Consider the following 12,058-nt stretch of genomic DNA (forward strand, 5'->3'; position numbering starts at 1 on the left):
ATTAAAAGGAAATAATATTTAAAAGAAAAAAAGAACTTTTTGCCTTTCCAAGAACACCCCCCCAGAAAATTCGCTTCTATTTCCGAAAAGAATTATGTCAGCTTATAAAGAAAAATTATATCTCCCACAAAATGCTCTCAACAATTCCAAAGCTTCTTCATTTGACCACTTGAAAATCAAAGTTCTATAAAATCATAAATATAGCTTCTTATAACTCTGTTATTACATACCGTGTATGGGAAGAGGGGCCCAATCTTGTGGCCATAGCGTCGAATCGCCTCTCTGATGTGGGCAGGCTGGATGGCATCACTCTGAACCTCCACACCACAAGCGGCAGTGCTCTGCAACAGAAAAGCACATTCGCTGTGACTAAATCAAAAACACACACAAGCATGCACAGCGCATTAATTAAGGAAGAGCCCTTTACAAAACAGACTAGTTCCTTTTCTTATAAGGATATAACTGCTCATCACATACTTTATATTAAAATAAAACCAAAGCACATTAACAAATCAAAGGATACTTTTATAGGAATTTTCCTAGACGATCAAGAGAACACCATATATGCCCTCAGTCTTCCAGCCAGCATTGAGCACAGAAAGAATGCTCAAATCCAAATGATAAATTCTTAAGCGTTAAGGAAGCGTACAAAGCCTTTTTAGAAATCAAGCAAGAATCCCTTGTTTCAGCTTCCAGCAGCCAGGATGTTTTAGGATAAGCAGAAAGGGCTATTAGAAGGTCCAACTCCACTTCTGATTCAAGTATCTACACTGGAAGAGGAGAAAGTGGAGTCCTGTCCAGTCAATATTTTGAGGCTTTGCTGCCTCCTGGCAAGCTCTCTTCTTTAGAACAGAAATTTAGAAATGTGTCATTGGTTGTAGTTACCAATCCTAGCAAACTTCTTTTAATTTCCTTTAAGATTTCTTTCCTCTCTTTTTGGTGGCCCTAGTACCCCCCCAAATATTCCACATTTGCCTCATTATTTCCTGAGTGCAGTTCACTGGAAGCCCTAGTCATGCAGCATTTTTAGTTAGTATGACAAAATAATCAAAAAATGATAATACTGCCTGGATGTTTTGAACTACTTTTGTCAAGGAAGACCAGCTCTAGTTTTGCCACTTTAGTCACAGATCTTGACTTGGGTCAGACACTGAGCCCTCTATAGCTGATGTGTTATACTTTAGTGATGTCATTTATGCACTTTCCAGTGCAAGACTGAGAAAATTAAATTCTTTGATGTTTTGGCAGTGATCATTGGCTAATTGAGATCTCAATTTACACACTCTGTGGTCAGGTATGTTTGCTCACAAATGTGCACACTGCCAAAAAAAGTAATAGTTTGTATTATGTACCTGTTGTGCCAAGCTTACATATATTTATCCTGCTCAAAGGCTGGTAAAATTCCACCAGAGGAGATTCCTAATGTTTATTCAGCAATGTTTGCTCTTCCACATGGACCACTTAGATTTAATTCTGTGACTTATTTCATTTTTAAGAAGCATTTCTCACCAAGTTGGAAAGTCTAACAAATCCTTTCCAACAAGTTAAGTCTTATAACAAGCCATGGTAACAAAAAACCCTTACATTGCTTGGGTTCACACATCACACTAACCCACCTAGTAATAAGCCAGGGTGGATTGATTGTTCAGCAAACAACCTATGGTGTGCCCGAAAGATTACTGGGCTCAGTGTAGGCTGTTCTCTTCTTCTTTTCCCCCTTGATCCTGCAGCCAGTTTCCCAGGGGACTTGGCAGCTGAGGCAGCCGTGCCTCCTCTCCCCACTATGATGCGGAACTATTCTTTAGCTCCCTTTTTTGGGAGGCCATCACAAGCAGTGTGATAGCCTGTGTCAGATAGTAGCCTATTGGAGCAGTTTAAAATAAGGGGCCTAAATGTGAACTATTTTTATATTTTTCTAGTCAGACTTGTACACATGTGGAGCTGTGCACTTCTGGGTGTCCAAAATGAGAAGCTTTACCTGGGCAGCAGGTACCAAACCTGGATTTTGACTGAGAGAGGCTCAAAATAGTTTTTTCCCCCTTTGTTTTGATGTGACAGCTGTCAGAAGCCAAGTTTTCGAAAGAGAGAAAAAGCAAGTGTTAACTTTTCTTATGAAAGGTGATAGTTACTTTCCTCTGCTTGTACTGCGCTCTTCAGTGTTCTGAGTATCCTCCCAACATAGGATCCAGTAGAGGTCAAAATGGGAACAGGGAAGTATACAGATTTCACAGAGTTCACAAATCCTGGCTTTCAAAAGAAGCCCTACTTCTGACAGCTGTCAAAGGTGCAAAAAGCTAGGGAGCACTTTTCTCCCTTCTTAAGCACCTAGATTCTTGAAAATGGGTGGAAAAATTAGGGACATTGAGACTTTTGAGGTAAATACTTAAAACTCCAAAGAACTTGTTCCATACTTGCAAAATATTACTTTAAAAATGGAGCAGAGTTGGAGTATATTTTTATAAAGATGTGGTCAACCCGTCACTTCAATGATCCCACACATGGAATCACCAAAAATGTCAAAACATGTTTGCTGCTCTTACCAAGCACCCTCATGGTAGAAGCAATTACCTGGATTTGGATGACAAAACAACATCAAGGATAAAAGAAACCCAATAACAGCCCAGTTCTCAGTGGGCTGTTTTCAGTGGGCCCAGTGGTTTGTGGGGCAGTGGCGTAAACTGCTCTGAGGGAAAGAATCTGCATTCAGATGACACAACAACCCATCATAGTTAGATATCTACAATGGATTGTTCTACTGTATAAACAAGGCTATTATTAAACATGAATGTTAAATATTACAAATGAAAGCCCCTATCCATTAGATTTCTCAATATCAATATGTCTGACATCTTATTTTTTTAGAGGTTTAACTAAGAACATGAAAAAAGCCCTGCTGGATCAGAACAAAGTCCATCAAGACCAGCACTCCGTACACATGGTGGAAAACCAGCTGCCCACTAGATCTCTCAAGCAAGATGGGTGCAAGACCTCCACTTGCCCTAGCTCCTCAGCAGCAGGTGTATGCAGGCAGGCCACCTCTGGTAAAGGAGGTAGCATGTAGCCAGCAAGGATAGTAGCCACTGGTTACTCAGATTCCTTTCTCACGAATCTGTCCAATGCCCTGTTAAAGACATCCAGATTGGTGGCCAGCACCACCTTCCATGGCAGCAAACTCCACAGTTTAACAGTATGCTGTGTGAAGTTTTTCCTTTAATCTGTCCTAAATCTCCCACCAATCAGCTTCAGGGATGACCCCGGGTTCAAGTGTTAATGGGAGAAACTCTCCAGTTTCTTCATACCATGCACTATTTCAAACACTCATATCAAGTCTACCCCTGCCTTTACAATAACAGTCCCAGTTGTTCTAGTCACTCCTCATAGGGAAGCTGTTTGAGCCCCCCGGATCATTTTTGTTGCCCTTCTCCGTACTTTTTCCAATGAGAAAGTGTCCATTTATTAGGGGATTTTTGTCCCAACAGGCATTACTCTACACTTGATTACATGGAGCTGCATTTGCCATTTTGATGCCCATTCTCCCCAGCTTGGGGAGAGCCCTTTCGAACTCCACACAATCCCTTTTGGTTTTATCTGCCATAAACAGTTTGGTGTCATCAGCAAACTTGGCCACTTCACTGCTTATTTCTACTTCCAGATCATTGGTGAACAGTTCGAAAAGCACTGGTCCTAATCCAGAACCCAATGGTTACATCTCTCCATTTGTACAAATTGCCATTTATTCCCACTGTCTGTCACCTGATCTTTAACCTGTTAGTGATCCATAAGAGGATCTCCATCTTTTATCCCACGGCAGCTTAGTTTGCTCAGGGGACATTGTCAAAAGCCTTTTGGAAATCAATGTCTACTGGATTGCCCATTTATGTACTTATTGATGCTCTCAAACAACTTGAACAGGTTAGTTTGGTAGGACCTCTCCCTGCAGAAGTCATGTAGATTCTTTTTCAGCAGGGTTTGTCCCTCTACTCCTCAGCATCTTGCATAAAATCAAGAAAGAAGAATTAAAAAGAGTTGGACAAATAAAAAATAACTCCAGGGGGAAGAGAGCCAAGGCTGAAGGGTCCTGTGGATTGCCCTCCCTGGAGAGACTCTCTTGATGTTTGTGTTTTGGTCTTTTTGGTACTATGTGAAGACCTTATTATTTTCCCAAGCATTTTAGACCTTATGCTAACAAAATTGCATTAGTAGATTTTTGTACTGCTGTTGACTATTATCTTGGGTCCTGCTTGGGTTTTCCTGTTTTAAATTCACACAGGCTTTTAATATTATGTTTTATTATGTTATTGTATTTCAACATTTTAAGTTTTCTTTTGTGAACTCTCAAGGGAGCTTAGTCTAATAAGTGGTATAGAAATATAACAAGCCAATTAAAATATAAATAAATAAAAAAGAATGTTCCAAGGTAGCACCTCCCTCTGATGTATCTTCAGCTGTGGTCAGGTTCAGGTGAGTGGAGGTGGCCCTTTGAGGATCTGCATCCAAAGCTGCTTACAGATTTAAGGGTAAAAAGCCACTTTCAAACTTGACCATACACCAAGCATCACTTGGTAGCTTTGATAGTCTTTTGACCTAACCAGACATAATGCATCTGTAACTCATAATGTGCCTGTAACTCCGGCAATTCGGGTAGATACCACAACATGGGTAGCAGTAATGAGGCAATTAAGAAGACTGAAGTCTTGCTCAAACAAGAACAAAAAAGGAAAAGAAACTCACTCAAAAGAAGTGAAAGACAGTATGGGATGCAAAAAAGACGCCAGAGGAACTTACTATTATCAACATTAAGACGACCAATAATTCTTTCACTAGACCAGACTCAGGTCACTGGCTATGGAGGTAGGATGCTTTTGCCAAAGTCACACATGCAAGGCTCTGAGCAAAATTAGCCAAAATGCAGCAGGTAATTCAGTGAAGGATGAGGCACAGTCAGTGCATTATTCAAGATTCTCCGAGTCCTGCTATCATCCTTCAGTTCAGAGAATGAGTCCCTGGCAGAAACTCTATCCCTGCACTCTTGCAGAACTCTTAGGTTACAAAATCAATTGAGGGCCATTTAAGAATCAACTCAGCTCCTCCAGAAGCTGAGAGAACATCCTATTGTTATTGCAGTTCCAGGACCCACATGGAGCTACCAAAGTTCTTATTGTTCTACCTAACATTGGTTGCTATCAGCTTCTCTGTGGGCCTTAAACAACCATACAATGGGACACTATGGCTGCTGTAAAGAGATGCTGGCATTGACTGGGAACAGAACCAAAAATAAAAATCCCAGTATCATAGTGGACTTATGAATATCTATGGTGCAACCATATTTGGAGTGATTTGTACAGTTCTGGTAACTGCTCTTAAACTAGGATATGTGCACTCGGGCAAAGGCAGCCAAAATGAGTGGAGGGTTGAAGGAGCTCCTCTAGGAGAAGAGGTCATGTTAGAACAAAGGGAAGTAAGGGAAGAGTTTATAGGTGAGTATCAAAGTATGAATGGTGAAGTAAATACTAGAACCATGGAGTCATTCCTGTTTTGAAAGGGGATTAGTCAAAGGCCATGGAGGACCAGTATTCCAGAATCGGAGGCAGTATTTTACATCTGCAGTTGCTGTAGCATTATATGGAAGCAGAAAACTGCACTGAGTAGGCCTCTGATCTGAGGCAACATGGCTCCTGTTGTGTTCTTACCAGCCTAGGATGGTAGAACATGTGCCATGCTAAGGAGTCCACTTGGATAGTGGTACCCCCACTCTGTGGTACCCCCACTCTGTGCAGCCTCCCCGAAATAAATCATGTGCCCCCAAGAAAGAAGGCTTGCCTGCAGGATTAGGCCCAGGGAAAGAAGAACCCTGAGTGAGGCATCTGACAGGCTTACTGTAAAATCCTGAAAGCATGCTGGTACATGCTCTACAGTCATGTGTGCTCCTTTTAGTAAATGAAACAAAATTTTAAAAAGAGCTGACAACCTATAAATAGTGCACATATTTTCTACATAGTATCCAGTATAAATTAAAATGCATCTTCTTCCCTTTAGTACCATCCTTAATGCACATGGTTAAACGAAGTTAAGCAAGTTGTCAGAGTCTGTCATCCAGAACGATTCCTCCTTTTCAGTCTTTGTTGACTAGTTATTTTGGAAAACAAAACAAAAACCTTTAATAAGGAAGAAAAACCACCCAAAACTGCTCAAGGTTTGTCTACCTCTATCCTGAAGTTTGGTGATGACTGATAAAATGCTTAGTGCTGGGTCTGAGCAATGGTTGTTCTCCTCACTAAATTATCATCTTTATGCTTTCCAATACAACATATGAAGGTGTTGCAGAAGTTTTTTTCCAGTAATATTTATTGTCCTGTTCTTTTAACACAAATGAAGAGATGATGCTTCTGTTTAAGTTCAGTTTTAAATTCCCCACCCTTCTTGTATTCCCACTACCTTTTGACCTGAAAGAGTGTTATAGAACAGCTACACAAGTTTACTTAACTGCTTTACCTACTGCATGGCTAGCTGTATTAGCTGCTGCATAGCCAACTTGGAAGGTCATATGCTGGACACAGTCACAGTCTCCAGAAAGCCTAAAATACTCAATGAAAAATGCTATTCATATTGCCTGAGGGCCCAGTCACCCCCAAAATATCTGTGTTTTACATTCCTTTTATGGATGTCCTTCAACAAAGGAAGAGTACTCTGCAATATTATTCTGAATGGATGTGGCATGAGTACACATTTCAAGGTCTGAATATTCAGTACCTCTAAGAATAAAGCAAACATTTAATCAGACTGAGTTTTAAACAAAGAGCATAAATGATTTTGAGCGCTCCCTCTGCCTGGAGTAAACTTTTCACTGGTACACAAGAGATATTATTTGGATTCAGAAGTATATCTCTTCTGATAAACTTTTGTTAAAGTAGTCACTGTTGTACCCTCCTGTGTGTTGAAGCAAGATCTTAAGCTTGAATGAGTCATATAAAATTTTTTGCGCTGGAAAAACCACCATAAGATGACCCATTGCAACAGTTTTCACAGGTCAAGAAGATATAAGGCTACACTATAAATCACAAACAGTGTCATCCAAAGTGAGGATCAACTGAAAGTCCCGAGGCAGATCTACTGCCACATCTCAAGCCCTGCTCTCTCACAGTGGCCAGAGTTGAAAGGTGTATGTGTTTTGCTTTGCTTTGCTTGCTTCCTCCTGCCTTTAAATCTCTCCTCCACCTCTTAGTTACCACAGGAGAGAAAATTCTTATACCAGATCCAGGTGAGCAAAGGGGGACAGCTTGATTCCAGCTCGCTTGGAAAAATGGATATGGCTGATCCAAGAATAACCTAATCTCTCCAATGGAATAGCCACCCATGGCAGTGGTGGCAGTGCAGCGACCCCCACAGAGCTCTCTGCAGGTTCAGAGGGGGCTCCACTCCACCAGTGGAAGGACAGCCCACCTATGCTACCCAATGGCTCATAACCCTCCAAGGGTTAGCTTTGCTCTGAAGCTCACTAATGTGTCCTGGAAAAGTATAGGAAAGGGACACTTTCTAGGATGCTGTTTGTAATAAATTGGCCATGATAGCATACACCTACAAGATCAGGTCAGCATGTCAGGAAAAAGTAATCTAAATGACAGCCAGCCCTCAGATAAATAAAACCATAATTTCAGGGTGTCTTTAATTTTCCTTGGAAAGTATACATTTAAGAGCATAGAAGTGGAAAATCTGACAGGGATGCGCTTAGTCTGTGTCTCCAGCACTGAGCTGACAACTGGGCTAGGCCTACAAAATTCATTTTTGCTAGGACTGTAAATGGAAAGTTGGTTTTGGGAATGTACAACATGCAGTTTTGAGAGAAGTGAAATACTTCTTCACTAAACCTACTTTTTTCCTTTTTCGCTGTTTAACTCTGGAGGAATCTTGTCCGATGCTGCCATTCCCAATGGCTCCAGATGGAATCTTCCCCATGTGCTGTGAGCCTGCTGATGGAGGGGCGGGTGTTGGGGGTGGGGTGTTTTCAGGAGAGTCAGGGCTGGTCTTCATGCCTGCAATCTGTCCTGAAGCATGCATCTAAAACATGAAAAAAAAACAACCCAAAAAAACCCCACAGTAAGTGTTTGCCAAGTATTCTCTGGGTACAGAGCAATATTGTACAATTCCTTTCTAAAGCCACTTGTGCCATAAAGTGGTCATGCAGAAGAATATAAGACAAAATTATTTATTTCTTTGGAATATTAACATATCACTTAATAAAAATCTTTATGCAGGTTACACTGAAATGTACACGTTATACAATATAAAACAATTAATAATAAATATTGCAGCAAAAAGTAAACAGAGCCTTTCATAGTTCGTTACAGAGGAAAGCCTGAGTAACTGTTTTCAAAAGGCCTTTGAAACTTGGTGGAATTTTGCCTCTGAAATCACATGGGAGAGAGTGTTGCAGAGAATGAGAAGGCCCACTTTCATGCCAGTGCCTGGTAAAGAATAATCCAGAAGGCCTCCTCTAAAGAGGACTGACTGGGTGTATACAGGGGAAGACAGTCTTCTAGGCATCCTGGTCACCAGTTATTTAGGGCATTTGATGTAGCAACAGAACCCTGAACGTCGCTTGGTAGCTAATAGGGAGGCAGAGCAGATCTTTTAGCACAGGTGAGATATGTGTGCAGCCAGATGCTCTACTGAACATCCTTGCTGCTGCAGTCTGCACTGGCTGGACCACAGTGGCTAGGTTCTCTCTCTCCAGGAACAGGTGCTGGCGCTCCAGGCCACTGAGGACTCTTAGTTCTCCAGTGACAAGAATGGATCCAGGAAGACCCCAAACTATCTACCTGGTCATTCAGAGGGAATGCAACACCTTCAAAAACAGTTAACCAACCCTAATCCTAGGCTTCTTAATGGCCCACCCAACTGCCCTTATCATACATCTCCTCTATAATATATAAACTACTCTTTAGCCCTTGAGATGGTGGAAGGTATTGAATCCTGGCATATTTAAGCCTCTGTGTAAAGTTGGAGCACCCAGACATCTAACTGATTTGGTTTTGAGGAAAGAAGAATTGCATGATAAATTGATCAAAAGTGCTTCTATAGTTTTACTGCTGTGCTTTGACCCCCGCCCCCCCCCAATAAAAACAAAACCTGCTTTAGGCTCCCCATTTTACACACTGGCACTCATTAATATATCTATTTCAGATGTGCTCACCCATCCTACCAACATTAGCTGCTAGCAGAATTATTTTCAAGGGCTGAAGTTTGTGGTACCAAGGACTTAAATGTGCTTTCTCGTCAGCTGATGAATACATGGGATGGTTTTAATTTGCCCTTCATAAAGGAAGCAACAGCTCTTCCCCACAGACAGATCTGCAGGAGGGAGCTTCCTAAATGTTGCAGTCCCATTCTGTATGTCTTGAAATGAGTTGGCTGCAGCCAGATCCCTCTTCCTGATCAGTGCTGAAAGAAAGAACAGCCATTTCCTACCAGCAGACGTTCTGGTGGTACAGGGTATCCCTCTGCAGTTTTTGGTGAACTGCATGTATGCAGAAAGTCACACAAGAACACGCAAAGGTATGGGGGAGCTCTCCTATCTGCTGTAATCAAAGAGAAAGGGCTTCTACTGATAAGTGGGTATAATGGTTAATCCTATTCTTATGAGGAAATCAACACTTTGAAAAGACCAAACATATACTTACTTCAGCAGAACTATGATACTGAATGAAGGTAGCAGATATCGCATGACTGAAAGGGTCACTGGCTTTGGGAGTCATGTCTTGTTTGACCAGGAGGGCCAGGTCCACCAGCTAAGGAACAATGACAATAAAAATAACAGTCAAGGTGTGAAGAGCCAGAATTAACTTGTTTAACCACTTAATTAACAAAAGATCTGCAGTGCAAGAGGTAATTAGTGCAGGAATAGGTGGCAGTCATTATACATTGTACAGGTCTGGATTCTTGCCTTTCACAGGTGAAGTATAAGGAAAGATAATAAGATTTGCAGATGGTACAAAACTGGATGGAATAGCAAACACCCTAGAACAGGGGTCCTCAAACTTTTTGACCAGGGGGTCAGTTGAAAGCTGCAGGTGCTGGGCGTGGGCCAGAAAGGTGGTGCCTAGTCATGTGCGTGGGCCAGTGAGGGGGCGGGGGCGGTGCATGCGGGTGGTGCACTGAGGTGGGTACGCATGGTGAGGGGAGGGGAGGGGCGGCAGGGGCGGGCACATGCCATGAGGCAGGCACACGAGGCAGCAGCTTGGTTGCTTGGAGTTGGTTTTCTCCAAGCGAGCAAACTGCTGCCTCCCGCGCACGGAGCGCGGTGGCGGGTGCACATGTGGTGGGTCCAAATGGGCATGGTGGGCCGGATAAATGGGCATGGCGGGCCAGATCCGGCCCCCGGGCTGTAGTTTGAGGAGCCATGCCCTAGAAGAAAGAATGAAGATGCAAAGTGATCCTGATAAACTTGAACACTGGGTTGAGAGTAACAGAATGAGATTCAATAGGGACAAGTGCCAAGTCCTCCACCTAGGAAAAAGAAACCAAGTACGAGAAGGGGAATACATGGCTCAACAGACTTGAAAAAGAAAAGAAAAAACATTGGAGTTATTGTGGACAACAGGCTAAGTATGAGTCAACTATGTGATGCAGCTGCCAAAAGCGCAGATGTTATTTTGGGATGCATTAATAGAAGTATTACTTCCAAATCACGAGAAGTAGTAATTCATCTACATTACTCGTCAGTCAAACCTCATCTGGAATACTGTGCCTAGTACTGGGCACCAAGATTTAAGAAAGAAGCTAGAAAATTAAAAGGGGTCCAGAGAAGGGCAACAGAAATGATCCAGAGGTTGGAAACACGAGGAGAGACTGTGAGAAGTGGGCATGTTCAGTCTTAAGAGCGGGGGGGGGGGGGGACATGGTATCACTCTCTAAGTCCCTCAAAGGCTGTCACAAAGAGGAAAGTCAAGATATCTTCTTGCTGATTTATTTATTTATTTAAAACATTTTTATGCCGCCCCCATCGCAACCAGAGTGTAGGGCATGGAATAATCAGTTCCAGTTGTGACTAGCCAGAATCAGGCTAGGTATCAGGGAGTTTCCTCAATGTCAGAGCAATATGACAGTGGAATGACTTGCCAAGAGAGGTGGTGGACTCTCTCACACTAGAGACATTCAAGGTGAAATTGGATAGTCATCTGAATGAATGGAGTAAACTGATGTCATGCAACCGCAGGGGGTTGGACCCGATGGCCTTCATCACCTCTTCCAACCCTATTATTCTATGATTCTATGAAAATATTTTTTCTAAAATACATCCATCTACCTTTTGATAAGTGATTCTCAATTATATTTATTAAATAGCACAACAAAAGAGAATTAATGGGACCCCTTTTATTAGTTCTTTTTCTATTTTTAATGACAGACAAAAGCAGCTGCTTTATAAAGACCAACTGTACCATTACTGGCAGTGACAAGGATGGTTATAACACAATATTGGAAGAAAAAAACATGATAGATGGTTTCTGAAATTTTGGGAGATGGCTCTTGCTGAAAAACTAGCCAAACATAATCAATTGATCCGAGGGATGTTCAGGCAGTGCTCACTCTTAGAAACATGGGTCCCCTCCATTCCATACATGTGTGCAGCATTTACAGACAGCATCCACTGAGAGAGCAGTTTTGGAAAGGTGCAGTAACTAGCAAGGTGGTGAACTGAAACCAGATTATTCTGTGGCTGTAACAGACTGAGACCACGAAGAAGAATGTCTACTGCAAGGCTGTGTTCAGGGACAACAATCCTAAATTATGTACGGAACCTGAGACGAATAAAGAAAAACAAAGTGTATATGTTGCTGTTTATGTTGTTCTATCATTGCTGGCTCACATTTCTCAAATAAAATAGTAGTTTAAAAATACCTGTGCGACAGTCTCATATGCTAAATAAGCCAGAATTTCCATGGCAACTGCATTTGGCTTTATTTCCATGCTGCTACAGTCCAGCCAGTCTCGGAACTTGGAAGCTTTCTTTGCTGTGTGGTGAAAACAGAAGTGTTATGTTAACCTTATCGCTTTTCTTGCA

General features: G+C 42.0%; 1 protein-coding gene across 7 annotated transcripts in view; it reads right to left on the minus strand.

The window, feature by feature from the left end:
• The window catches only part of SUPT3H (SPT3 homolog, SAGA and STAGA complex component), a 290,071-nt gene that overhangs the window by 43,315 nt on the left and 234,698 nt on the right, over positions 1 to 12,058 (minus strand). For all 7 annotated transcript variants that reach the window (XR_006413655.1, XM_044419221.1, XM_044419222.1 and 4 more), the window contains 4 exons: positions 11,896 to 12,008; positions 9,678 to 9,785; positions 7,870 to 8,055; positions 231 to 341 (listed from right to left, as the gene is read on the minus strand). Coding sequence is in view for 6 of the 7 variants with exons in the window: in XM_044419221.1 (XP_044275156.1) it covers positions 231 to 341; positions 7,870 to 8,055; positions 9,678 to 9,785; positions 11,896 to 12,008 (518 nt within the window). In the remaining variant the exon portion in view is untranslated. The remainder of the gene's footprint in view (positions 1 to 230; positions 342 to 7,869; positions 8,056 to 9,677; positions 9,786 to 11,895; positions 12,009 to 12,058) is intronic.

Source organism: Varanus komodoensis, unplaced genomic scaffold (genome assembly GCF_004798865.1).
Source record: "Varanus komodoensis strain SLA01 unplaced genomic scaffold, ASM479886v1 scaffold100, whole genome shotgun sequence".
In the NCBI taxonomy this organism is placed as follows: Eukaryota; Metazoa; Chordata; class Lepidosauria; order Squamata; family Varanidae; genus Varanus; species Varanus komodoensis.